This window comes from Pomacea canaliculata, linkage group LG8 (genome assembly GCF_003073045.1).
Source record: "Pomacea canaliculata isolate SZHN2017 linkage group LG8, ASM307304v1, whole genome shotgun sequence".
In the NCBI taxonomy this organism is placed as follows: domain Eukaryota; kingdom Metazoa; phylum Mollusca; class Gastropoda; order Architaenioglossa; family Ampullariidae; genus Pomacea; species Pomacea canaliculata.
The window spans coordinates 1,951,244-1,976,884 of NC_037597.1; the positions used below are offsets into that span (position 1 = coordinate 1,951,244).

Here is a 25,641-nt window from a genome sequence, read left to right on the forward strand (position 1 = left end):
TTTTGAGCAGCAAGATACTATAAAGCATTGTTTCTTGATAATAAACAGCACCTTGATGGTTTGTTGCAGTCTTATAGCATTTATATCTGTTTATCGCTTTACAAATCAAGTACCAGAAATTTATGTTTTTATGCACATATGTTTATGAAATTGTCTTCCTCAATTTATGTGCCACAGTGAATGATTAGGATGTATGGATCAGTATTTGGTGTCAACGGCATCAAGTTTCAAAATTTCCCAAATATATACTTTACTGAATCATGGGGATTTGGGGAGAATTGCATTCATCTCCGAGATTTGTGACTTCAAGTGTGAACAAAGCAAATTTTGGTGAGATCAGTTTATTTTTAAACTTTTGCATTGTATGACCTAAGACACTCCTCTTTTAAATTCCCATTCATTTTTCATTGTCTTACAATTTTGTATTCATGGTGAATGCCTTTACATCTGTAGTCAAGAACACAAATTTAGAAAAGTTTCCAGTTATTTGTAATTATTTAGTGGGGCAGTGCTGCAGAACATAATCATGGTGGTCTTTTAATATTCTGCTATGTTGTTCAGTTACATTTGCTGCAAAATGTTGACATATATAGTAACATTGTTTGTGCCCACAAAAAAATAAGGAAAGAAAAAGTAATTATGTTCTAAAAGTATGGTTGTGGAAGGATGACTCAGAAATCTTACAGCTGAACTTCAGTGCAGAACCATGGTTTTGCTGTCAGACCACTGGGTGATACTTGTAATATATACATTAGTTAATATTGCATTGTCAGTAGCAGCAGACATTCATAGCTGTGATAAGGCAAGTGGTTACTGCAAACATTCAAAACTATGGCCAGTAAGCCATTCACTGTGGTGATATTCAAGATTCCGGTGAATCATGTCTCCATAGATTTAATATACCATCAAGATTGTTTTGTAAAAACAGAAAATGTATTTAGAAAATGTCCGTTTGCATAGTTTTGTTGGGAGGTAGTATCAGTTATTACAATTAGATGTGTAAAAACTTGTTTGCATCAAAATTGAGTCAGTTTCTTTGGACAAGCACTGGGGTTTTAGCATAATAATTCAACAGTACTAGATAAATGATTCCAAATTTTTTTTAAAGACATAATTTTAACAAGAGGACTGTACATTAAATTTATAATTTTAATATGAAGAATGTACAGCAATGTTATTGTAACCTGAAGACTGTGTGCACAAATAACAATTAAAATTCCTTCGATTATAATCTGTTTGTTAGATTCTTCACCACCATCATTATCATCGCCATTGTCATTTATGCCAGGCATGACTTGAAAAGATGGTATTTCACAGCTAAAATATTTACCTTTATATGCTATCATAAGTTTCAGTCTCTCTCACACCTCCCACAAATAAAAATATCATGTCAAGCAGCGCCAGCCTTACCTTGAAGCATGTTCTGTTAGCAAAGAAAATGAAGTAGACTACAAGACTATCTGTAATGATAGGATACAAAATAGATACGATAGACATGTCTACACATAAAATCCACAGGCTCAGAGCCTAGCCACTTGAAGGCATAACATCATAGAGTAGCTAGCATTGTCTGGTAGGGGCAACAGGAAACCTTGTGGTCAAAGCCCCTGCGTCCAAGGCAGAATACGACCACAATAGCCAGCTTCTTAGGTGGTTAAGAGGACTGTGGGGAAAGGGGAGATGGGTGTCGCCCTCAAAGACACACAAGCTGGCTTGCAGGTAAGTGCACTCTCTAACATCTCACTTCCTAGTGAAGGAACATTTGGTGAGGCTCACACCAATTCATGGCCGGTCATGCAGTCGCTTCATGTCCTCAGCAGTGACAACCTCCAGTGAAAATAATTATATACTTGCAATACTCTCGCTGTCTCACCGTGGTTACAATTGCGGCTTCTGAATGTATAAATAACTATAATGAAAACGATCTTAGGATTGCAAACATTTCACAAAGCTGATAAGCTAGTGCACCAGCTGTTACACGAGTGCCACCATGCGATATTTATATGTATATGTAGGTCTTACTGACCGAGTCTTACCTTTTCATAAGTCATCTGTGGCTAGAACCCAATCGATCCTTGGGTCTAGTGCTGCTTCATTTTTTTTTTGACTGGTAACTATTTGTGAGATCGGGACATACGGATTCAAACATATTTTTGTCTCTGGTCAAGACCTTTATTCACCCTACAGGCAGACTCCAGGGTGAGCATAGCAACAAATGCGTTATGGGAACCAAGGTAGATATAAAGTTCACAAAAGTAACATTCGCTGGTAGATGGAAAGTCGCACATGACACCAGTGCCGCTAATAATACAGTCATTCGTTCCTTGACTGGTACCTGCTTTTGGGGAGATGGATGGACGAGGCCAACCACTCACACTTGTCTTGGGCGATGGTGTGCAGGTCCTGCACAGGACGACCAGTCCGGATGTTGACGTTCGTATCCCAGTTCTTCCTCTGGCCTCTGCTACGTCCACCATTTTCCAGGGCTACTTGAAAGACAGTCTTCGACAAAGGGGAGAGGGTGGGTAATGGCGTTTTCCGCCGAACCAGCAAGTAAGGCTTTATCTCGGCAAAGCAGCCAGCCCTGTAAGCAGATGTCGCATACAGCGAAAGACTAGCTTGCCTAAGACGAGATCTGAACCTGGGAAAGCCAATCGCACAGAATTGGTGACAGGTGCTAACCGCCCCAGTCTTGGACAAGGGTCACGCTGGGTCACATTGCTAATGACCAGCTTACGTCACGTGACTGTTGCAAGTAGAAGTTTCTGGTGTCTTACAACTGTGGCAACCGTGCGTAGTACAAAAGCCGTTATACACGTTAACACTCAATCGAAGTCAATGACGTTGTCTGGAAATAGCCCTGACGACAAATCCCAAAGATGTGCCGGTTCGGTTCCCGTGTGGCGTAACAACTTTTCGACTGGGGGTCCAGTTGTCGAGAGTGGATCCTCTAAAGAGGGTTAAGCAGCGAAGGAGAGAAAGATCATCGCTTTCACAACAAAAGATGTCCCCGAGAAAAGTTGGATCTGGAACACCTCATTCACTCGACGTTTTAAAAACGTACATAGGAGACGACCCTTTATAAAGACGCACTCGCTCGACACGAAATGTAGTCAACAAGGATTGTTGTTACAATTTCTGTCTCTAACTTCTAGCTTCGGCGATTATTTGATGGCGGAAGGTTCCAACGCAAGAGGTGAAGGAAACGACGTGTCCAAGCTCAGGTAGGATGTCAGTTACGGACTTATTCAGAGTATATATATGCATTTGTTTTTGTTTTTTGTTTTGTTGTTGTTTGGGTGGACTCCATTCAGACTAGGCTATCTACCGCTTCCGCGTACGAATGGCGCCTGGGGCTGTAGACCACATGCGAGACCTCCCTCAGCTCCCTGCGAGGACCACACGAGATGTCGAGACTAGCACTGGGTAAGTCAGGAACTGTGCTACTCCTGTGTTTCCCACTGGCACTGGCTGAAATGTCGCGAACTCTGTTGCTGTATTGGCAATCAGCACCGGGCCAGATGTCACGACTGCTGCTGCCATGTTGGCGATGTCTTGCAGGCAAGAGAGTAATGGCACGTGACCCAATCAGCGTGCTGCGGAAGTCCCCAAGTGACGCACTTTGCAGCTCCCTGCCACGCGGGCGGACCTTTCTCTCATAACTTCTGTTGTCTTCAGATCTGTCATCAGTGTTGTCGGCGAAGGTACTCAACACCGAGTGGTTTTCATCGCTGTTAAAAAGCCCAGCGATGAGGTCGATGTGATCCGCGCTGCGACTCGCGTGACACGGGATGAAGCGCACGTGACGGACGACGGGAGCGAGGTCGTCTGTTGACCTTTCTGGGGAAATGTTGATGCCGTCTGCACGTTTGTGATGATGAACAGCAGTAGTGTTCTCCATGCTTCTGCGTTGACTCCTCCGGGCTGCATTTCTCTGGAGGATCTGCCGCCTGTCCCTGCTCACGAAAACGTGAAGATGAGCCACAATGTCTGTGAATTTTGGTGGGAATCCGCACACAATCACACGTACACTGGTCTTAACATCTACATGGGAAATTGAGGGTGTGTGTGTGGAAATAAAAGAAGAAAAGCGTGGTCTGTGCTTCACTCACTTGACTGCTTTTATAGCGGAAACAATGCAAGCAACGAGAAGCATGAGGCTCAGCATGGCGGCGAAGACGAGTCCTGCCACCTCAGACACATTCATGGCCTTACCACCTCTCGCGGATTCTCATGGGGACAAGATCACGTGGTGTCTGCAGATGCCTCTAGTCTTGTTCCTGAAACAGAAAACAGAGCTTGGAACCCAAAACGACCAGAGTATTCATCGGGATTCAAACTCTCGTGATGTTATACGAGGTCAGTCGGTGTGACGAGGTGGTACATCTAATATACCGAAACGTAGTGCACCAAAGTTGATTGTACTGGCAATGTACTGGCAAACAAGTCTGGACAGCAAAGTATCAGAGAAGGATAATGATCTTGTTGTGAAATGGTCAGCCAAGTCTTGCTGCCTGAACCCATGGCCTACACCTCTCATGAAGCAGTGTTTCAACCTTTGTTGATCAGATCGTGCGCTCTTCAATTTCCGTAAATGTAAGCAAGAGCACATGATACCTTTCATAAGGGAAACAAAACTGTAACTAGCTCTTCGCCATTTTGAGGGCCCACTTCAGGCTCTCTCTGCAACAGTCCACCTCCTACTAATAACTGTATTGAGCATTGAGCGCATCTTTGTGATGAGGATACTAGCGTGCTACAAAACTACATCATCAACTACAACTGTAATTTTTTTAAATTTATTATTATTACTATTGATATGTTATACGTGCGTGCAAGATGACGCAAGAAGTGACGTGCTTAACTGTACCTCCTAGTAACGGACACACAGTAGCCTGCTAAGACTTCACACCCACAAGAGTTTGGGGTCTTGGAGGAGGAGACAGCTTACTCGACGCATCCCCAGGTGTAGGGTAGAAACGGGTGCAATAGCTAGTTCAGGTGTACAGGAGACCTGTCCCACGGTCGTCCAACGAAAAACAGAGTCCTGGTATCTACAACACCATCGTTAGGCCACGAGTCAACCACCAGAGTCAGCAAAGTTACTTGACAAGACACTTTAGCACACTAGTTACTTGACAAGACACTTTAGCACACTTGATACCTGTTATGTGACAAGACACTTGAGCACACTAGTTACTTGACAAGACACTTCAACACACTTGATACCTGGTACGTGACAAGACACTTCAACACACTTGATACCCGTTACGTGACAAGACACTTCAACACACTTCAGCACACTTGTTACCTGTTACGTGACAACACAATTGCTATGTGACGGCACATCTCCTGTGCGACAGCATCTCTCAGCACACTCAGTGTCGTGGTCCAGCAGGCTGTGCAGAAGATCGAATCACAGAAGTCCAGGTAGCACGTACCTTCGTGCACCGAAAGGCACACACGCGGGTGGGGGTGGGATGATAGGCGGAGGAATCATACAAATCTGTTTCTTTAGGTGCTCGCCACGGGTCACTGAATCAGCGTGATCTCAGACACCACCCAGCAGACGATACACACCTTCACACTGCATGTGTCCGAGCACGCGACTGTAGATGCTGCACGAGTTGTACACCGGCTTAACAAAAATTGCAAGCTGAAAGAAACGATAAAAATACGATCTGAGCAACAGATGGACCTGTGTATGTGCGTGTGTGCGCGTGCGTGCGTTCATGCATGCTTATCTGGGTCAGGTGCAAGGCATAGCAAGTGTTAGCTTGTGCTGAGTTCCTCCTTCCCTCCTATCATCGCCACAAGCAATCTCCTTCTTCCCTGCGGCGTGTGACATCTGTCTTTTGTCCGATGTCGTGGATAAGAACAGCCAAAAAAAAAAAAAAAAAAAATTGCATACATTTTTTCGCGCAGCTAGATCAGTAAATAACTTAATTGCTCATCTAAATTTAATTAGTTTGAATTGCCGTGCAGTCATTTTGCCTGCCTAAGATGACGGATACCCTAATTACGCAAGAAGTCATCACTTCTACAGGACATCGCCCGACCGTTTATGCTATCTGTCCCTCCCACAAACACAGGTGCTTAAAAATATTTTTATTATTTGTGTCGTTACTTTGGGGCTTCAGGACAGTCCGCCAGCTGAAGGAGTTAACGTGAAATGAGATAATCTCTTACAGCCACTGACATCACAATGCTCATCCTCACACATCTCCTTTGCCACATACCCACACGATCAGGATTACAATTTATATCCAAGTAATTATTTTAATCATTCTCGCGAAGGCTGTAGTCAGGCATGGTAGCCTGCTAACACCTCGCATAGCTCTTGTTGAAGTTCAAAGGTGACAGCTGTGATTACTCAGTGACAGCTGTGATTGTTTAAGGCAGACAGCTGTGGCAGTCGATAGGAACGGTTTAACATAAAGGTCTTTGAGCGCCGTGAGATAAGTCCGACCGAATTATTTTCAACATTATTGACGCAGTTTGACCTCCTTCTGACTGCCACAACACTACTCGGACACTCCATTCTGGCTGCCACACAAAGACAGGCGCTACTCGATGTCATTTGTGAATAGTGACATTATGCATATAGCATTTAAATCGTGTAGTTCCACTAAAAAAATGTTTGATTAATTGCTGATAACACAAATAACATTAATGGCATGTAAGATGGGACTGATCGAATATACAGAAATTAAACGATGTCCATGCAGTAAACTATAACCAAAGGTTGGGTATGCCTCCTATACTTATACCTGCCTATAATTAACCCATGATGTAACTGAGCGAACTTATACTCAGCATACAGTTAAACCCAGAAATCTCTATATTTTCTCTTCGAACGAAACAAACACGTTTCATAAATAAACTACTATTATAATGGAGTCGCATAAATGGTATTCAACGGTAAGAATTAAATCTGCGTTCTTTTGCCCCTCATGCAGTTAAAACAAGCAACTAAAGGTTGCATCATCTGCACGTACAGCCAATTGATCAGTCGGACCCGCTGAGCAAATTTAATGGTGCAGGGCTGTGTACAAAGAACTGGCCGGAGCGCTGCTTATTTTTGTCGGCAGGTGTTGCAGCCCTCAGCTAGAGCAAGTCTTCTGTACATAAATCACTTTATTGAAATGTCTCAGCTGCCTGCCAGTCCAAAGTCACAGTTAATGTCAATTAACAGCCTTTTAAGATACTCGATCATTAGCACGATCGAGGAGATCTGTATATATAGCCATGGCGTGCAGAATAAAAAGTTGCCGTTTTTTACACCTACTGTGAACTGATCCAGTATCAACCAACCCAACTTGTGATGTTCTGCTTATAATTGAAAGATGAAAACTGACAAAAACTGCATATGTTATCAATTGAGAGACAGAATTAGTCGCAGAATATTATGAAAGATAGCTGATTTTCAAAATTATCTGACATAAGCTCCAATTTACTGTTGGGTGAGTGAGAAAAGTCGATTTTGAGTCATATATATAGACACTCGATCATTTGGACTGAACCCATTTGAACCGCTGATACCAACAGCTGATCATAGCCATGCAGTAACTCGCCCATCCAACAATAATCTTCATATAGCTTGGTTTTAAAAGAATTATCACATCTATAGCGTTCCGAGTTAAATAACATCGTGGCTTAAACATTCACTATCCCGTAGCGATTAGTGGCGTCGTGCGCCTGAGCCCAGATCACCAAGTAACGTTCTTCTGGTGTTCACTTTTCCTCCTGTAAACAGCTGAATGAACACTTCATATAATTTCGAGGGCTGCATTTAGTTTCTGAGAAGTTTACAGGTCAACATTGTGCAGTGAACATTTTATTACGCAGCCTGCCAAAGAAACCTAAGGATAAGGGAGATAATGCTCTTTCATGCATTCACGGTTATCCCCAATGACATCACCACTGGAAGCCCGGATGTAGTCTGCTAGCTGACGGACCGGCTGCAGAGGAATCTGCAGGACGCTAGCTGGCCGCATTGTTTCGTTTAATTTTGGCGATTTCAAGCGTCTGATATGGCGGACTCAACAGAGCAAGAGCCATCGCTTGCAGCGCCTGTGCAATCAGTGCTCGACGTGAATGTATTTGTGGAATATCTAAGAAAAGTCGTTCCGATACTCCTGGATGATGAAGATCCCCAACTCCGATCATTTCAGGCAGCACTCAATGACAAGCAGAATGCTGAGACGATCAAGAAGTTTATTAGTGACTCTCAGACTCCATCGCTTCTCTTCCAGCGTGTTGCTGCGAAAGGTGAACAACTGTTTAGTTGCCTTTTCGCCTTCTTGAACGAGCTGAGTACTTGAAGATCGAACGTTGACATCATCTCTGATGTCATCGTGGGCGTGAAAATGTCTGTGTCATGACCTGGGAATATCATAATATATGTTATTGTTAACGATTGCAGAGGTATCGTGTGTCTCCAGAAAGCAAGGAATTGAAAGCGTTTTTTTTTTAAAGTGTAAATGCGCAGTAAAAAGAGGAGACTGCATCAGCATGATTTACGTTTAATATCATATATACAAAAGTAGACATGCTGCACTTTTCCAGGCAGTTGTAGTCTTATAAGACATTCTTCATCTACATACAAAGCATGCTTTTAGTAAGCAACAAAAAATGCATACTATTTAAAATATACCTTAGGTAAAATCTCGTGTTTTTAAATGTTGTCTTAAGCATGAGCAATTATGAGTCTATTGACCAACAATGGTGGTTTATTCAGAGGAAAGTGAAGAGGGGTCAGAAGGTGATGTTGAGAACAACAGGGTCTACCATGTTTCCCCAGAAGTGCACTTCAGCAGTGCCAAAATGATCAGGCATGTTTATTGGCAATTTCTGCATTTTTCTTCTGATAATCATGTTTATCATAACAACGTCTTGTTAAAAAAAATTACACATGACAAGTCAGAACTGCAGTTGTTTGACACATGCAAACTATGCCAATCTAGAGTTCATAATTAAGTTAGGCAGTTAAGTTTGAACCTTTCAAAAGACTGATGTAGCTAAGTGTGAGGCAATAGTTTTAGAAAAGTTTATAAGAAAGTTTTATGTCATAAGATAATGCCCAGACATAAAGGTTAATGTCAATTAGTTTTATTATAGAATTCGAAAGTTCATAGTTTATTAGGTACTGGGTGATTTTGCACTTTGAGAATCCAAGTTAAGTGAGATGTGTTTATTTCAGTATCATGCTTATACTGTAAGTGCCTGAACTAAGAATATATTCCTTACATTGATTTTGATCTGGAACAATATGGATTTAATTAGTTGATATTAGTTTATTATTAGAATTACTGTGGTGAATGTTGCAGTGTTGTCTTCATCAAACGAGGTCCTGTGATTGAAGCAGACAAACCAGTGTCCTCACAGGTGCGAGTGATGAACTTCAGTGATGGCTCACCATATGAGACTTTGCATGCCTACGTTAGCAACGCTGTTGCACCATACTTCAAGTCCTACATCAAAGAGACAGGCAAAGCAGAAAGGTGCAGTATAACAATAATTTATTTTGAAATATACCTACAACAGAGACCCAACAAATTATGCATCTATACTTCAGTGTATGTATAATAGTTTGCTGCAGGAGGAAGGAAGTAAGCATAGGGTTTGCATTGCTTTAAGATGTGTGATGGGTTTCAATGGTCTAGCATAGAATAAATATGACCAGTGTATAGGTAACATGTTTTCGTTTTTTAATTGCAGAGATGGAGACAAGATGGCTCCTACAGTTGAAAAGAAGATTGCTGAACTGGAAATGGGGCTGCTTCATCTGCAGCAAAACATTGACATTCCAGAAATCACCTTGCCAGTGAACCCTGTTGTCTCTGCAGTGATCAAAAAGTGCCTGGAAGAAAACCGCAAGCCAAAAGTGGAAGATTTTGGGGACAAAGTGGAAGATGCTCAGTTCCTCAACAATCTCCAAAGTGGTGTCAACCGGTGGATCCGGGAAATACAGAAGGTTGAGTTAATGTTGAATAAGCAAGAGTGGTTTAACATGGCAAAGCCTTTTCTTTATTTCAACTGGATAATTGCAGAACTTTGTGTTTATTACATTTGAGTGGAGATGACAATCTGTAACAGTGTGATATAAAAAGAGAAAAGGAATAAGAGTAGTCAAAACATAGAGAGGGATAAAATCAAGCACTTTTCAACATACAAAACTAGGTAGTTGAATGCTCTAATAATACATATGAGAATATTACATAGAGCAGGCCTATTGTTAGTTAAATTTATTACATGCTTTTTTTGGATGTCATTGTGCAGGTAACCAAACTTGATCGTGATCCATCTTCTGGAACTGCTCTGCAAGAAATTTCATTTTGGCTCAATCTTGAACGAGCTCTGCTTCGTATCCAAGAGAAACGTGAAAGCCTTGAAATTGTCTTAACTCTGGAGATTCTCAAACATGGGAAGCGTTTTCATGCAACAGTGAGCTTTGATTCTGATACAGGTGAGTGATCAAGAGAAGTTGAGGGGTCTCAGTAAGGTCCTCTCTGATTGGCTGACAAATTATATCAAGGCCGAATAACAGGTTCTCAGGATATTCAAAATGGTCAGATACTTCCTGACAGGAAACAAAGCATAAACTAATCAACATGAATTTTTAATACTACATTTGAGGTAAACTTTTATTTACTTTAGCTGGGACAGTTTAGTCGTGATTGTACTGACCCTTGTTGCAGGTCTGAAACAGGCCATGGCAACTGTGAATGACTACAACCAGCTGATGAAGGACTTCCCTATCAATGACCTACTGTCAGCCACAGAGCTGGATCGGCTTCGTTTGTCTCTACAAAGCATCTTTTTGCATCTCCGCAAAATCCGCCCAACAAAGTATCCAATTCAGCGGGCACTACGTCTTGTGGAGGCCATCTCTCGTGATCTCAGTACCCAGTTGCTTAAGGTACACAGATTATTTCCCTAGTTTGATAATTTGTTAAAGTAGCATGGCTAGAGAAATTGACAAAAGAATTAAAGATAAATCTGAATATAAGGTGTTAGAAAACATATCGGAAATTTATTGGAAAGTTAATTTCAATGTTTGTGTGAAGAAATCTTTTTTTTAACTAATTCTGAAAAATTCTTTCTTTTAGGTGCTGGGCACTCGTCGATTGATGCACATACCATATGATGAATTTGAAAAGGTATGAATATCAGGAAGGGTACTTGAAAATGTTTTTTTTAATGTGTTGCTGTTTGGAAGTGAAATATTGTTACTTTGACTTTGGCTTTTTAAATTCATTGGCTAGTGTTACTATTTCTTTTGTAACATTAATGGCATAGGGAAAGTGTTTGATTCATAAATAGCACAAATAGCTGTGGAAGCTAATTAACAGAAATTTGTTTGCTCATGTTGTTTATTTTAAAGATACCTTTACATTTTCCTGGAAACCGTCTTTAGTTTACCAGTGATGGGAGAGAGGCACTAAAATGATTTTTAATGAAGCCAGGGACCTTAAAAGGGGTATCACAGCTTTGTCTTTGGTTCTGTCCTGTCTTTTAAAAGATAAAAATTTCGCAGATTAAGACATATACAACTACCTAAATGAATTCTTTAGGGCCCCCTCTATTGTTTTTTTTTTTTTTTAGGTGATGGCTTCTTGCTTCGATGTGTTCCTCACATGGGATGATGAGTATGACAAGCTGCAGGCTATGCTGCGCGATCTTGTAAAGAAAAAGCGAGAGGAACATCTCCGCATGGTGTGGCGTGTCAACCCGGCTCACAAACGCCTACAGGCTCGTCTGGACCATATGCGCAAGTAAGCTCCCAAAATGGCTCTTTGGGCTATGTAACATTTTGGTGAGGGGTGTTAATCAGATATCTGCAGAGTGTATGTGGACAGGAATGTGTGACCACACTCACACTACACTCCTCTGCCTTTGTCAGTGCGAAAAGGTCTAGCCAATGGTTAACACTTTTATTGCTTAGCAAACCAATGCAGATGATGGTGATGATGAATGTTTAACAGCAGCGTCCCGTAGTAGGTAACTCTCTGCCCAGCGTTGTGGTCCGAATCATATGTCTTTCAAAGGATGAAGATATCGAAACTTCAACATCGAAAAGATCACAGCAGTAGCAACAGGGCTACAAAAGTGGACAGAACATTTGGCTTATGATGCATGACAAATGTGATGTCAGTTAGGTTAAATGATCGTGATGGCAAGTTGATAGTCGCACTGATAGTTGTGTGGATTATCGTGTGGACAGCTGAACGGATCATTGAATGGATTGTTGAGCGTGTCGTTGAATCTATAGCTGATAGTATCAGATCAGGTTAGAATGGGAACGGGCCTTCCCTACAAGACAATAGCTTGCCATAAATTGCAGGGCAACAAATGGATGGTAACGCAAACAGTGACTCCAGTCCCTCACTTAGGGATACACTGCACTCTAAGCAAAACAAATGCAACTTTACACTTGAATACAGCTCACTGTGGGAGGCAGGGGATAGAGGAATTTTTTAGTTAATTATTCTTTTATACTTCTGTGCTGTGAATATCGAGAGCTGTTAAAGCAACAAAATGTGTTGAAAGTTTAGAAAGGGTAGATTTTGTTTTTAAAGCTCGTTTTGTTGAGTATGCTTCCTCGTAATCTTGTTCTGCTTTTCAAGACTGATGTTGGATTCCTTGTGTTTGAACTACGACTTTGGAGTTTCTTTCTACTGACCCAAAAAAATGTTCAGATCATCAAAGGTCTTAATATTAGTTTATTCCTTTTCACTCCTTGAGGAGCAAAGGGGTGCAACAACAGCTAGCCAGCAGATCCGGTTTTGTTCAGCACCCCTACTGTTTTCATTCCAGATCTTTATATTGAATCACTTGAACTGTTAAAACATGTTATATCAAAATGGTCATTGTTCTTAAATGTCACCTACTATACGCTCTCTCTGTTTCTTTATGCCTCAGGTTTCGGCGCCAACATGAACAGCTTCGTCAGGTGATCATTCGAGTGCTGCGTCCATCTACCAAGGGTCGCACTGGTACACCTGGAGCAGAGGAACAGGAGAGCAAGATTGAACCAGTTGTAGATGAGGCAGCAGATGCTAACGCCATTGAGGTGAGATAACAGGTTCTCTCTTGCTGTATTTCACTAGTTTTTGCTCTCGTGCATGCTGATTAGAAAAATTAATCATTTACTGAAGCCACGCACTGAAGTATTATTAGAATTATTTTCATTTCATTATTGGCAATCCGATAATGCTTGCTTATAGGGTTTTAGGTTTCAGCCTTGCATTGAGGCACATGACTTCTCTCTGCATGTGACACGTGTTCAAACTCCAATGTGTGGAAAACTCCAGCTAACACCTGTTCACAGAATTGACTATCACAGGGTTTTGCTCTGGGTACTTCACCTTTCTCCTCATTGTATTGCCTTGTCCTCCATAGTACAAAGTTACTGGGAGGTGAAATCACTTCCATATGAGATCAACCATCCAGTCATCTTTATGTTTATATTTTATTTTTATATTATGCTTTTTCTATCTTATGTTCAATAGAGTACATCTATAATCCAATATATACTTCACTATCCATTACATAGGCACAGATGGGAAAGGAGATGCATTTTCTACTTCTTGCTATATGCTTAATGCATCTGAGACCGATCAAATACAGTTCATCGTAAAAGCGTACATTTAACTTTCTTGCTTATCAGCTGAAGATCATTTTGCTGAAAACTGCTGAAAACCTGGAACCTCTGAATTCTGGCACAGAATGTTTCAGTTAAAAAATGTGCTGAGATATTGGAGAGAGAATAAGATGATCATACTAAGATTTTTTTTTATTTTAGGAGGTGAACCTGGCATATGAAAATGTCAAAGAGGTGGATGTACTGGATGTTTCAAAAGAAGGTGCTGATGCTTGGGAGGCTGCCATCAAGAGGTAAACAGCTATCACCCAGAAGCATCATAGAATAGTTGAATTTTATTAGAATGGATTATTCCCATTGTCCTAGAAAAATGTATACAGACCCTCACAAATACTAGCAATTGATACACATAATTGTGCAAGTATTAATTAGGTCAGTTCTTGGAGAGAAAGCACAGCCTCTTAAAACGGTAAAACTATTGGAATGATTTTGCTTATTAAATTACAGGTACGATGAGCGCATTGATCGTGTGGAAACAAGAATTACAGCTCGACTCCGTGACCAACTGGGCACTGCTCGCAATGCCAATGAGATGTTCCGCATCTTCTCACGTTTTAATGCACTCTTTGTGCGCCCTCACATTCGGGGTGCCATTCGGGAATACCAGACACAGCTTATCCAGCGTGTGAAGGATGACATTGAGTCACTTCATGAGAAATTCAAGGTATCATCTTTTCCTGTGAAAGCCCATCTATAAACAATGATTAATAATTGGCTGATGAAGTTTTATGTTGTCAGAAAAGTGTTTAATTTTTATAACTTTTCTCTCTCTCTCTTTTTTTATTTGATGAATTCTCCACTGGGATTAGTTGTACTGGATTAGCCTAGTGTATATTCTACTTCATAATAAATCCCATTGACTGTATTTTTGGGTATGCCTAAACAGGTGCAGTACCCTCAGAGCAAGTCCTGTAGAATGAGTCGATGCCATGACTTTCCACCTGTTTCTGGATCCATCATCTGGGCTCGACAGGTACTGACATTTTGGCTATATAACATGGTAACTTTGGTGTGTCAGAGTTTAGTACATAAATGTGTATTTTCACATTTTGATTTGTAATTGGAAAAAAGTTAGTTACAGCTGGCTTCTTTGGGGTCAGGATAATTAGATATTTTTTTGTGAAATACATATTATAGGTAAAATGTGTGAAATTCAAAAAATAAAGCCTCTAGAAAAAGAGATACAAGCATTTGATATATGGTATGTTGATAACTCCCAAGTTTTATGATGTACATTATCATGCACCTTAATAGTCTCAATGGAACAAAGCCTAATCATCATTTATTTGTTGCCACCTGCTAAAGAGAAATAAATTTTAGGGGTTGCACATGTGATGCCGGACTTCATTTGGAGCTAAGTAATTATTTCATAGAGGTTAGAAGTAGAATGGTACTTGATAATTCCAGATTGAGCGTCAGCTGAATGCCTACATGCACCGAGTAGAGGATGTGTTGGGCAAGGGCTGGGAGAACCATGTTGAAGGGCAGAAACTGAAGAATGATGGGGAGAGCTTCCGCATGAAGCTGAACACACAAGAATTGTTTGACGAATGGACTCGCAAGGTAATTCATCTTGACTGAGTGGCTCTTACATCCTTTAGAGTGACATGAGTGATCCATTCAGATAATTTTAATCCATATGCAAATTCACTATCTACAATGGTGAACTTGGTAGAGTTACTTGGAAAGCTGAAAAGATGTGGGCAGAATGTACAAAGTTGCAAGTTGTGAGCAGTGCATGCAAACAGTACAGAAACAATCTTCAAGATCGCTTGGTCAGGTTTGTAGATCTTTTATGAAATGTCATTTTGTATAAAACTGTTATTGCTTGCCTTGAATTTCCAGGTGCAAAACAAGCAGCTGACAGTGACAGGAAGAGTTTCACCATCACTAGTGTACGTGGTACAACCAAAAATATTCTCAAGCTGGGTGTCAACTTCCAGACTGAGATCATACAACTGGCAAAGGAGGTTTGACTTTCCTTTTTACTCCATGGGTGTGTGAGAGAAAAAGATGCAGGCACATCATTTAATCTATCTTTTAACTTTGAGAAAAAAAAACAACCCAACAATCTATGTATGCGTAGAAATCTTATTTTTGTTGTCTTTTTCCCATATGGTAGATTTTTTTATTTTTTTATTTTAAGGTAAGTCAACATGTAACTTACTGCTGCAAATAATTGTGATAATGTCTAACCTAGGTGAGAAATCTGCGCTGGCTTGGATTTCGTGTTCCATTGGCCAATGTCAACAAAGCTCATCAGGCCAACCAGCTGTATCCCTTTGCTATCTCCCTCACTGAAAGTGTGCGCACATATGACCAGACATTGAAAAAGGTATTCACCTTCAAATTTATATTTATGCTTGTGCTTTTGACTGTTCTTGTATGTATTCATTTCTTCATATAATTTTTTCTACCTTGAAACCTAGCTCTTTACCTTGAAAAAGCTATGCTTGGAATGATGGTGTTAGGTGAGAGACTGCATGAGGTGTACAGGTGTAATATCAGATAAAGATGTCATACATCTTGCCTAATGTTGTGTGACATGCAGCAGATACAAGAGATAAATAATAAGAAAAAAAATCTTCCCACAAAAAATGCTTGATTACTGCACATACTTTGTATATTACATGTGAAGTAATCACCCTGTGAGTTTCTTCATGAAGTGTGTTTCATGTGCTTTTTTCAGATTGAGGGCAAAGATTCTATCAGACTGCTCATTGCAGGAATGAGGAAGGATGTTCAGAATCTGATTGCTGAGGTGAGTATACAGTTGAAGGCTTTGGTAGGTGAGACACTTGTGCACAGTAACATGGAAATGACATCCTTGCCTGGTTCCTGGCTCACTGGCAGAGAAACCAGATGTGACAGTGGAAGGGCATGTTTAACCAGAAAAATATGGGTCAATTTTTTACCAAATTTGGCAAAGTTTTGATATAACCATCATGTGAATATGGGTATTAGTCTGCTTTTTGCCTCACACTTTGAGAAGAGATTGGTGGTACGTGAAAAATTAACATGGGTTGATTTTTCAATTATATCATTTCTGTCTGCTGCATATCCTTTAGGCTTGCTAAGGTGAGACACTTGTGCACAGTAATGACATTAAATATTTTTCATGTATTTTGCATGGATCTTTTCAGGGCTGTGGACTGACTTGGGAATCATACAAGCTTGACCCATATGTCCAGAGACTGGCAGACACAGTCTTTACTTTCCAAGAAAAGGTGACATTATTTTGCTTCCTTCTCTTATTAATCAAGCCATGTCTTGTGGCTTTTTGTCTTTGGCCATGTCTTCATGGAGGTCATCATAGCCGACTTACTTCCACTATATACAGATATTCAGTTCCAATTTGCTACTCAGTAAATCCTACAAGAAGAGTTTAAAAGATTTTGTCCCTTTCCCAGTGTATGTAATAACTGTAATACAAGAATAATCAAGATGACTGTTGGTTAAAAGATAATAAAAATAAGAGTTACACATGTTACTTATCTTATGTGTGATGCTAATTGTGGTAGTTATCAGGTGCCTTGAGTAGGTAGAATACTTACTGTTTGTGATATCTCAGGTTGATGATTTACTATCCATGGAAGAAGAAATTGACTTGGAGATTCGTGGACTGGAAACCTGTGCCTACAATGCTGCAACATTCCGGGAGATTCTGGCCAAGATTCAAAAGGCCATTGACAATTTGTCACTGCACTCTTTCTCCAATCTGCCCCAGTGGGTGGCGCGAGTTGATGATGAGGTGACCTTACTTGTTGCTCTGCAGATTATTTAAAAATTATTGAGTTTTGGAATTCTTGCATGATAATAGGAAAAGATCTTAAATATTTGGTGATATTTACATCAGCTTCCATACTATCATGTGATCTGCAGCTGCTGGGGAAAAAAAAGGATGTCTCTTACAAAGGCTTCTGCAGGTCTCAGAACCATGAAATTAATATAGAGTGCAGCAGTATAACTTTTTAAAAGGTAATCTGATCACCATGACTCATGGATATTAAATTATAACATGTTTTTGGTGAATAGACCAGTTAAGGAAACTATTTGATTTAGCAGATAAGAACTTTCCAGCACTGTTGTAACTTTGTTCTGGTTTTGGGATGTGTAGGTTGAAAAAAGACTGGCAATGCGAATTGAAGCAGGCGTGAAAGCCTGGATTCAGTGTCTCCATGGACAGAAGGATGACTACATTGACCACTCTATGGATACTGATGAGCCTAAACAGCAAGCACACAAACCAGGAGGAGAACCCCACATTAAGGTCAGTCAGGCCAGCATTAGTCAATTCCAACATGAGGACTGTTCTTTAACATAGAATCTGGTAAGTGTGGAAGAATAAGATTATACAAGTTATACCAGGACAATTTCGTTTTTCTGATCACTGTGTCTACAGCCCCTTGTGCATGAGCTGCGCATCACCAACCAACTGATGTATGTGAACCCTCCTGTTGAAGATTCTCATTATCAGCTGCTACAGGAGTTGTTTGCATGGGAAGCCATTGTTACAGGACTGCCTCGCATTCAGCATTCCGCTACCAGGTAGGACACTTTTCTAACTTGTCCAGTTGGCCATACACCATCTTTTGCAAAATCATATCTGTTTGAATGGTAGGATAGAACTGTGTATGTCTTGAATTCTATATTGATAACATACATTTCCATCCCATTGTTCATGTAATATAGCAAATTTTTTATGCATAAAAACTAACATAGGGTAAATGGCAAAATCTAGAGGATTTTGTTTGCCATGTGAGTACAGGGCTACTTTAGACATAATTGTGGACAAATATGAAAATTTTTACCTTTTAACATATGTTTATTTGTTGAACTGTTTAGGTGGGCCCAGACACTGAGTCTGACATGGATCGTACATATCGCAAGGTCCTGACAAAAATGCCAGAAGGCAGCCAGGTGTTGGACAGTGCCTATGCCGCTATCCAGAAAGTAGTAGATGACTTCAAAAAATATGTTAATGTAGGTGCCTTTGTAATACATTTGAAATACTATTCACTTGTCTTGGGTACAAATTAAATAACAATACTTCTGAAAAATTCTTGTTCTTCAGAAGTATCTCTTCACCTAACTGGCTGGAGAGCTATGCTGACAAGATATTTGTTAATGAAACAATATTTCTGTCTGCAAGAGTTGTTAGGCCACTGCTTCAAAGATTGAGATGAGCTAGCATACAAACATCATAATAACTTTTAGCTACTTTTCAAAGCAGAACTTTGAACTTTGCAAACTTTATTGACTTTGCAACGATTCCATGCAGTTACAAAGCTGTAGACTCCATCTATACTAATGGAATTTATCTTCTCAACATGAATAGCGACACGAACGAGGCATACTATGAATTCTTTGCTTTGAGAGCAGCTTTTTATTATTATATCTGTGTTTTAATTTGTTTATAAATCAGATTGAGCCAGCCTTTGATAGTAGAGTATATAAATCAACTTTATTATTACAATGATTTACTACATATGTTAATGATAACGATTTTGAAAAAATGCACTAGTTCCTTGAAACATTAACTTAAGTAGAAACAGTACAGCTGTAATGTCTTTTTTAATTTTTTTAATAAAGAATTAACAATTAATTGCTGAATTTTATTTAGGTGTGGCTGCGGTACCAGGCATTGTGGGATCTGAATCCAGATGTTCTGTATGGCCGTTTAGGCACCAATCTCAAGCTGTGGATGGCTACTCTTGAAGAGATCAAGTGAGTGACTTTTCCAAACCTATGTGATTCAGAATTTGTTAGCAATCATGACATACTTTTTGGCATGTGCATTCACTCACCTATTCATGTCTTGCTTGATTCATTAAATTTAGGTCCTCAAGAAAGACTTTTGACACCTCAGAGACGCAGACAGAGATTGGTCCTGTGGTTGTGCAATTTGGAAAGGTAAAGACTTCTTATTTCTTGATGAAGTGTATGTTGATTGTGATATATAGCGAAAGATTAATTCCTGTGACAGAATCTAGTAAGTTAATACATACTTTTGTTCCTTTGAAAATGACTTACATCAAGATATTAACTAATTGCAAGCTTGCATATAAATAGTGAATACAGAGAGTTCAGAGCTGCATGAAAGTGCAATGAATATTCTCTAATAAGACGAAGCCCGTGTTGATAACTCCTTGAATATCACAGGTACAGTCCAAGGTCACTTTGAAGTATGATTCCTGGCACAAGGAAGTTTTGAGCAAGTTTGGCAGCATGCTGGGTAATGAAATGGCTGAATTCCACTCCCAGATTTCCAAAGTAAGTCCATGCAAGCTGTGTTAGAGTTCATCTGTATTTTAATCAATAGGACTGACATAAATTTTTTTTTTAAGGTTGTAGATATTGTGTATTTAATATATTTTGCTCAGCATTGAGCCAGATACTGTAGGCTATGTCTACCTGCAATGCCTAAGTCTGTCACATGTAGCAGTCTGATTATAAAGGATAGGCTGATAGAGCCATTAGTATTTGCTTCTGTCCTGTCCTTAACATGGGCACAAGTAGCTTTTGGGACTGGGTGCATAGTCATGCAAGCTAAATGTTAGGTCAGCAGACTGCTAGGTATTAACATTCATTTAGCACAACTGCATCCAGCCCCCAGAGAGCCACAATAGTCGACATATTACAGAACTAAAGAAAATCTTCCCCAAAAAAAAAAAAACTTTAAAAGTTGTTATTTTTGAAGACCTAGAATTGTTTTGCAGTCTCGGTCTGATCTGGAGCAGCAGTCCCTGGACACAGCCAACACTTCAGAGGCTGTGGGCCTGATTACACATGTCCAGTCTCTCAAGCGTAAAGTCAAGAACTGGGAAAAGCAAGTGGATGTAAGTAGTGTTCAGCACAGTCCCACATTTTGCTTTTAAGGATGAGAAGAAAGTAAAAGCTCTGAAAGAAACAGATGTTGGCTATATTTTGTTGAGAAACTTCACTGCTGGGTTTTGATAGAGAATTGCATGTATTTTTTACTAATGCTCTCACTGAATGCCTCAAAGTAATCTGAGTCTCTGAGTCACAGTAATCTAAAAAGCTTTTAGCTAATGTTGTCAATCTTAATGACCTGCAATGAAGCAATTTAATGACAGATGTACAAGGAGGGCCAAAGAATCTTGGAGCGCCAGAGATTCCAGTTTCCCACCAGTTGGCTGTACATTGACAATGTGGAGGGTGAGTGGGGCGCCTTCAATGACATCATGAAGCGCAAGGACTCGTCCATCCAGACCCAAGTGGCCAGTTTGCAGATGAAGATATCTTCAGAAGACACATTGGTCGAGAATAAGACCTCCACCATGCTGCAGGAGTGGGAGAAGGAGAAACCTGTTGCTGTAAGTTTATGGTGCTGGTGGTGTTATTGAGATTACTTGTTCCTCACATAGTCATGAGATACTTAGCTTTAGGATTTAATAGCTGCCCAAGATGCTTATTTTCTGTGTTATGCTATCCTATGTGAATAGGGGGAAATGAGACCTGACAATGCCCTGAAGTCATTGACCATCTTTGAAGGCAAATTCAATCGTCTCAAAGAGGAACGAGACAATGTTGCTCGAGCAAAGGAAGCCTTGGAGCTGTCAGAACCAGGTATTTGCCCTTTTAACAGCTTGGTCATTCAACACATGTCTTTGCTACAAAGTTTTTTTTTAAGTCTATTCCACGTGTGTTTTTTTCCCCCACTTTGATTAGTTTGGCGAAGGAAGTGTATTTTCACATATTGATTCATGTCGCTCTTTTCTTGTTGTTCAGAATTGTGTTGCTATGACTGCAGGTCAAGTTAGCCCGAGCCAAGAGCGCATGCAGGTGGCTCTGGAGGAGCTTGCTGATCTCAAGGGAGTGTGGTCAGAACTGGCTCGTGTTTGGGAGCAGATTGATGAGCTCAAAGAGAAACCTTGGCTGTCTGTGGCTCCTAGAAAGGTATGGATGTGAAAATCCTGGGGCTTCTGTGGCTGCTAAAAAAGTACAAAATGAAAAGTAACCAAACTGAGAGTAAAAATGAATTTGTATTTTGCAGCTTTATTACCCTTTTTACATAAAACCATGGAAGTCTTGTTGACACTTGGAAATTTGCACATTTCAAAAAATAATCACTGTTTGGGGTTTTTTTGTGGAAAGATAAGCAGTAATAGTGGAGAAAAAGGACTAGAACAAAATCTGATCTTCCATTTGTTTTGTGTGTTTGTGTAGCTGCGCCAGTCCCTGGACTCGCTGCTGAACCAGATGAAGGAGATGCCTGCTCGCTTAAGAACACTACTTTCCTTTGAGCATGTTAAGAGGACTCTGCAAAATTATGCCAAGGTATTTTGCATCATGGTTTTTAACTAGAAAATAACAGCAAAATATGGAGCCATTTTGTCATTTTGCACAATGCTTTACTGAACTTACTCCCCAGATATGCATAAGAAAGCTTTTGATCTAATCAGAAATGTAACATGCTGTTGCTGTCCTCTGTTATTAAAGATGTATTTCTGAGGAGATATGAGCATGATGTTTTATTGTTCAGGTCAACGTGCTTGTAGTAGAACTCAAGTCAGAGGCCCTGAAAGAGAGGCACTGGAAACAACTGATGAAACGGCTGAACGTCAGCTGGGTGTTGTCAGAGCTCACTCTTGGCCACATCTGGGATATTGACTTACAGAGGCATGAAAGCATTGTCAAGGATGTCATCAGTGTTGCTCAGGGAGAGATGGCTCTTGAAGAATTTCTCAAACAGGTCTGTAGTTTGAGTTTACTTCTCTCTTCATGTTCAGACTTCTTTTCAGTTTCTTTTTTTAAATCTACATCTATTGGTGTTTTTGTCTTAGGTCAGACACTTAGGTTGTGAATAAAAGGAAAAGCATGTCACAGTACTCTCTGTGCAATATTTTTGGCTCAAGCTAGTGGTTCGAAATAGGATAAGGTTGTATGCTGTAGCCCATAGAAATGGCACAGTCTCAATAATAATAATGGGGTATTTTAATTTTCATAATAAGAATAAAAAAATGGCCAGTGTGTTTAGGAATACTAATGACAATGTTTAACAGAATGCTTTGCTAGGCATAACTCGGGAAAAGTGTGTAGAGTGGTAGAATGATGCAATGAAGATTGATCATATGAGAGAAATTAACTGTCGGTGAACAGGTCAGTGAAGTATGGCGAGGCTAGTGAACTGGATCTCATCAACTACCGAAAACAAGTGCGCAAAAGGCTTCGTTCCGTAGCGCTGGGGATGACCTCGGTTTACCATAGTCAAAAGAGATATCAACAGTGTCACAGGGCTATGAAACTGTCTCCCTAGTTAATTATACAAAGTGTAAATCTCAATCCACTTTCTAGTTTTTGGACATTCTACTAGCAAAACATTGCCTATGAAAGCTAGAATTTGAAGTGTGATTGTGTGAGCGTGTAGTTGAATTAATTATAATTAAGTGGGTTCTCATTAAAAAGTTGCTTATTTATAATGGAAATGTGATTTTTAAACTGGGGTGCTGGTCCAGCTGTCTCGTTAAAAAAAAGCCAAGCCCATTAACGTTGGCTTTCTTTCCAAATATTTAGGAAGGCTGGTTCTGGGGAAAAAAACGTTTGTTACTCTGGCTGACTTAGGAGAAATAGAGAAAAATTCACAAAAAATAAAAAGAAAAATTTAGTGCCTTCCTTTTCTTTGAATTAAAGAAATAGCAAGGGCCTTTTTTTAATTCTTCGCTGGGCCAGAACTGTGTGAGCATTACTTTTAGCTGCAAGCATGGTGTGGAATGAATCGTATGTAAGGTGTGGGCCAGCATGTTTGAGGAATGATATGTCTTTTATGCTTGGGGAGGGAACAGTTTTTGACCGCAGTCAATGCCTTGTTTGATGTGTGTGATTTTGATGTTCAGAGACTTGGGATGGTGCTACTTAGAAGGCTATACAGACTAAGTGACATCAACATCTGCCAAGTTGGAAAGACATCAACGCTTCTAATAGGTTAGTTATCTTTCTGCTATTATCTACATGAAACATTATATTTAGTGCTGATGACCACTTTGATTCCTGAATTTGGCCTGTTGAACACAACTGTAGGGGTAAGATGGTCGTTAAATTCTAGGTGTTGTGATCTGGTGATGTCTAGCATTTCATTTTTGCATGCTATAGAACATAGTATTCTATAGTTCTATGTAAGGGTCTTGCAGGACAACGATGTAAGAAGTAATACTGAGTTTCTGTGGGTGGCTTTTATAGAAATGCCAAATCACCATTGTGACAGATGTCTAACATTGCCCCAATGTCCAGCGCATTAGAAGTTAGCAGACCTTCAGAAATTCAGAAGGCTGCTGAGAAGATTGTGTTCTATATACAGTGACATTTTGCATCAATTCTGGACGATATCGTTCTCCCAAGGTAAAGTGAGAAATTTAATACCGCACTAATATAAGTTGCTTCGCCTTATCTTCATTCTCATTATGCCAATACTTCTTCTCTCCTTTCAGTTACATTTTTATTATCTATACTTATTATAATTACCCTTTGCAATCAGCCAACAGGGTTGGAGCTTGCAACAGGAGAAAATTTCACGTGGTAAAGCGGTCAGTGATATTTGTTTATCCTCTGTATCTTGCGGTTGTAAAATAATTGATTATGTTTGAAGAAAAAGAATTAGCTTCACAATTATATGATGTAAGGATACTAAGTTAAAATTCAGCTTTATGCATGATAGAATCTTTAATTAGAAAACCCTCAGTCAACAATCGATTCGTCATCTAAGCAATTAACAGTTAAGAATATGCAATTATCCAGTAGACCTACTATACTCGGATGCAGTATGAGCCTGACTGTAGGTCAGGAAACTACGATGTTTGCAAACAGAAAAAGCAGCCCTACCCAAATATCTCTAAAGGTATTAAGCCCATGCTGCACTGATGACTAACTAATAACATACGTTGCAAGATTCACCAGACCAGAGTTCTACCTAGGCTGGTGTTACTAAACCGACATCTGCTCTGAGTCATTAGGTAACAGCATGAACATTCCTCCGCCGCAAAAGCATCAAAAGATGATTTGCTGGTGTCCATCCATCCTTAATGAGTGACTGTCACGTTGTGGTACAATCAAACTCAAAGGAGAGGTAGAGAGTCCCTTACTTCAGATAGATCAACGAATCGTTTTTGAGTAACATTGTGCCTATATCTTAGGTGCTATATTATGTCATTTCTCGTTCTTTAAGGAATGGGATAGGATATTTTATAATCCAAGATTTCCTTTCAGGCACTTGTCTTGTTAGTCAAGTTATTTTTGTTTAATATGGAAGAAGAAAATTAACATCAGGAATCGCAATTAATTAAGCAGGTAAAGAACGGAAAAATAGCGTCAATGAGCTGTCAAAGCCATCCTAATTTCTTCATTGCAGATCAGAAACAAAAAATTATGAATTTTAACAGGACATGCTTTTGCTTTATGAATCCTACTTACAAATGACGAGATTTTAGTATCTTTCTACCCCTTCTCATTGTGGTCACCCAAATAAATGAGGGCGACCCTGTGGAGAAAGAGCATGAGAGTAATTGGCCAAACAAGCTGTCAGGAGCTTCTAATATGTTCTATCCTTTCACAACGTTTTTCAGGAACTATACAAACAAGCCCATTACCTGTTAGGTTATCATATTTGGTGTACCATATAGTATAGAGGTCGTCATTTTCTGTATGCAAGTATTAACTATTTATTCAGTGTTATCCTTACTATTACTCAGTCGATGTGCGTGTTGTGGTTTGTTTATTTGTTATTTCTTCCAGTTACAGAATTTGTGATTACTGAGTTAGAGCAAAAAAGGTGGCTAGACCAGCAAGCAGAGAAGACTAACTTTTTGTATCCTCCCTCACAAAACGCTGCCTGTGACAAAGGGAAATGTAATTCTTAACATATCAATCCTTAAGCTACTGAAAGTTAAGGTCAGTTTTTTTTTCAATAACAACAGTGAATAACTTGGCATACATCATGGGATTCGTTATGCACTTTATTT

At 39.9% G+C, this 25,641-nt stretch overlaps 2 protein-coding genes across 5 annotated transcripts in view; one reads left to right on the forward strand and one right to left on the reverse strand.

Annotated features, from left to right (window-relative positions):
* Positions 1–325: 325 nt before the first annotated feature.
* LOC112569962 lies at positions 326–6,091 on the reverse strand. Of its 4 annotated transcripts, none has more exons than XM_025248086.1 (3): positions 5,312–6,091; positions 4,113–4,280; positions 326–3,956 (listed from the first exon to the last, which is right to left on the reverse strand). In XM_025248086.1, exons 2-3 carry the CDS (start codon positions 4,205–4,207, stop codon positions 3,311–3,313), a joined length of 741 nt encoding a protein of 246 aa, XP_025103871.1. In that variant the 5' UTR covers positions 4,208–4,280; positions 5,312–6,091; the 3' UTR covers positions 326–3,310. The 4 variants fall into 4 exon arrangements, with proteins under 4 accessions (XP_025103871.1, XP_025103874.1, XP_025103873.1 ...); XM_025248089.1 differs by lacking the exon at positions 5,312–6,091 and adding an exon at positions 5,165–5,178; XM_025248088.1 differs by lacking the exon at positions 5,312–6,091 and adding an exon at positions 4,952–5,154.
* A 1,819-nt stretch (positions 6,092–7,910) lies between these two features.
* The window catches only part of LOC112569879 (cytoplasmic dynein 1 heavy chain 1-like), a 61,141-nt gene continuing 43,410 nt past the window's right edge, over positions 7,911–25,641 (forward strand). The window contains 31 exon segments of the mRNA XM_025247923.1: positions 7,911–8,271; positions 8,741–8,834; positions 9,330–9,503; positions 9,721–9,976; positions 10,282–10,468; positions 10,701–10,921; positions 11,112–11,162; positions 11,608–11,777; positions 12,925–13,075; positions 13,808–13,899; positions 14,114–14,330; positions 14,553–14,639; positions 15,074–15,229; positions 15,512–15,542; positions 15,545–15,636; positions 15,867–16,001; positions 16,356–16,427; positions 16,810–16,893; positions 17,238–17,417; positions 17,784–17,936; positions 18,069–18,234; positions 18,522–18,649; positions 19,290–19,393; positions 19,507–19,579; positions 19,829–19,939; positions 20,386–20,505; positions 20,764–21,003; positions 21,133–21,256; positions 21,441–21,586; positions 21,857–21,967; positions 22,173–22,382. Of these exon segments, the coding sequence (XP_025103708.1) occupies positions 8,034–8,271; positions 8,741–8,834; positions 9,330–9,503; positions 9,721–9,976; positions 10,282–10,468; positions 10,701–10,921; positions 11,112–11,162; positions 11,608–11,777; positions 12,925–13,075; positions 13,808–13,899; positions 14,114–14,330; positions 14,553–14,639; positions 15,074–15,229; positions 15,512–15,542; positions 15,545–15,636; positions 15,867–16,001; positions 16,356–16,427; positions 16,810–16,893; positions 17,238–17,417; positions 17,784–17,936; positions 18,069–18,234; positions 18,522–18,649; positions 19,290–19,393; positions 19,507–19,579; positions 19,829–19,939; positions 20,386–20,505; positions 20,764–21,003; positions 21,133–21,256; positions 21,441–21,586; positions 21,857–21,967; positions 22,173–22,382 (4,374 nt within the window). The 5' untranslated portion in view covers positions 7,911–8,033.

What these genes read in the sequence shown, in the direction of transcription:
- LOC112569962 (XM_025248086.1), bottom strand. Translation starts at nt 4,207, where the DNA reads ATGAATGTGTCTGAGGTGGCAGGACTCGTCTTCGCCGCCATGCTGAGC. An exon ending in TCCGCTATAAAAGCAGTCAA is followed by an intron (nt 3,957 to 4,112) that starts GTGAGTGAAGCA and finishes TTTCGTGAGCAG; the next exon opens with GGACAGGCGGCAGATCCTCC.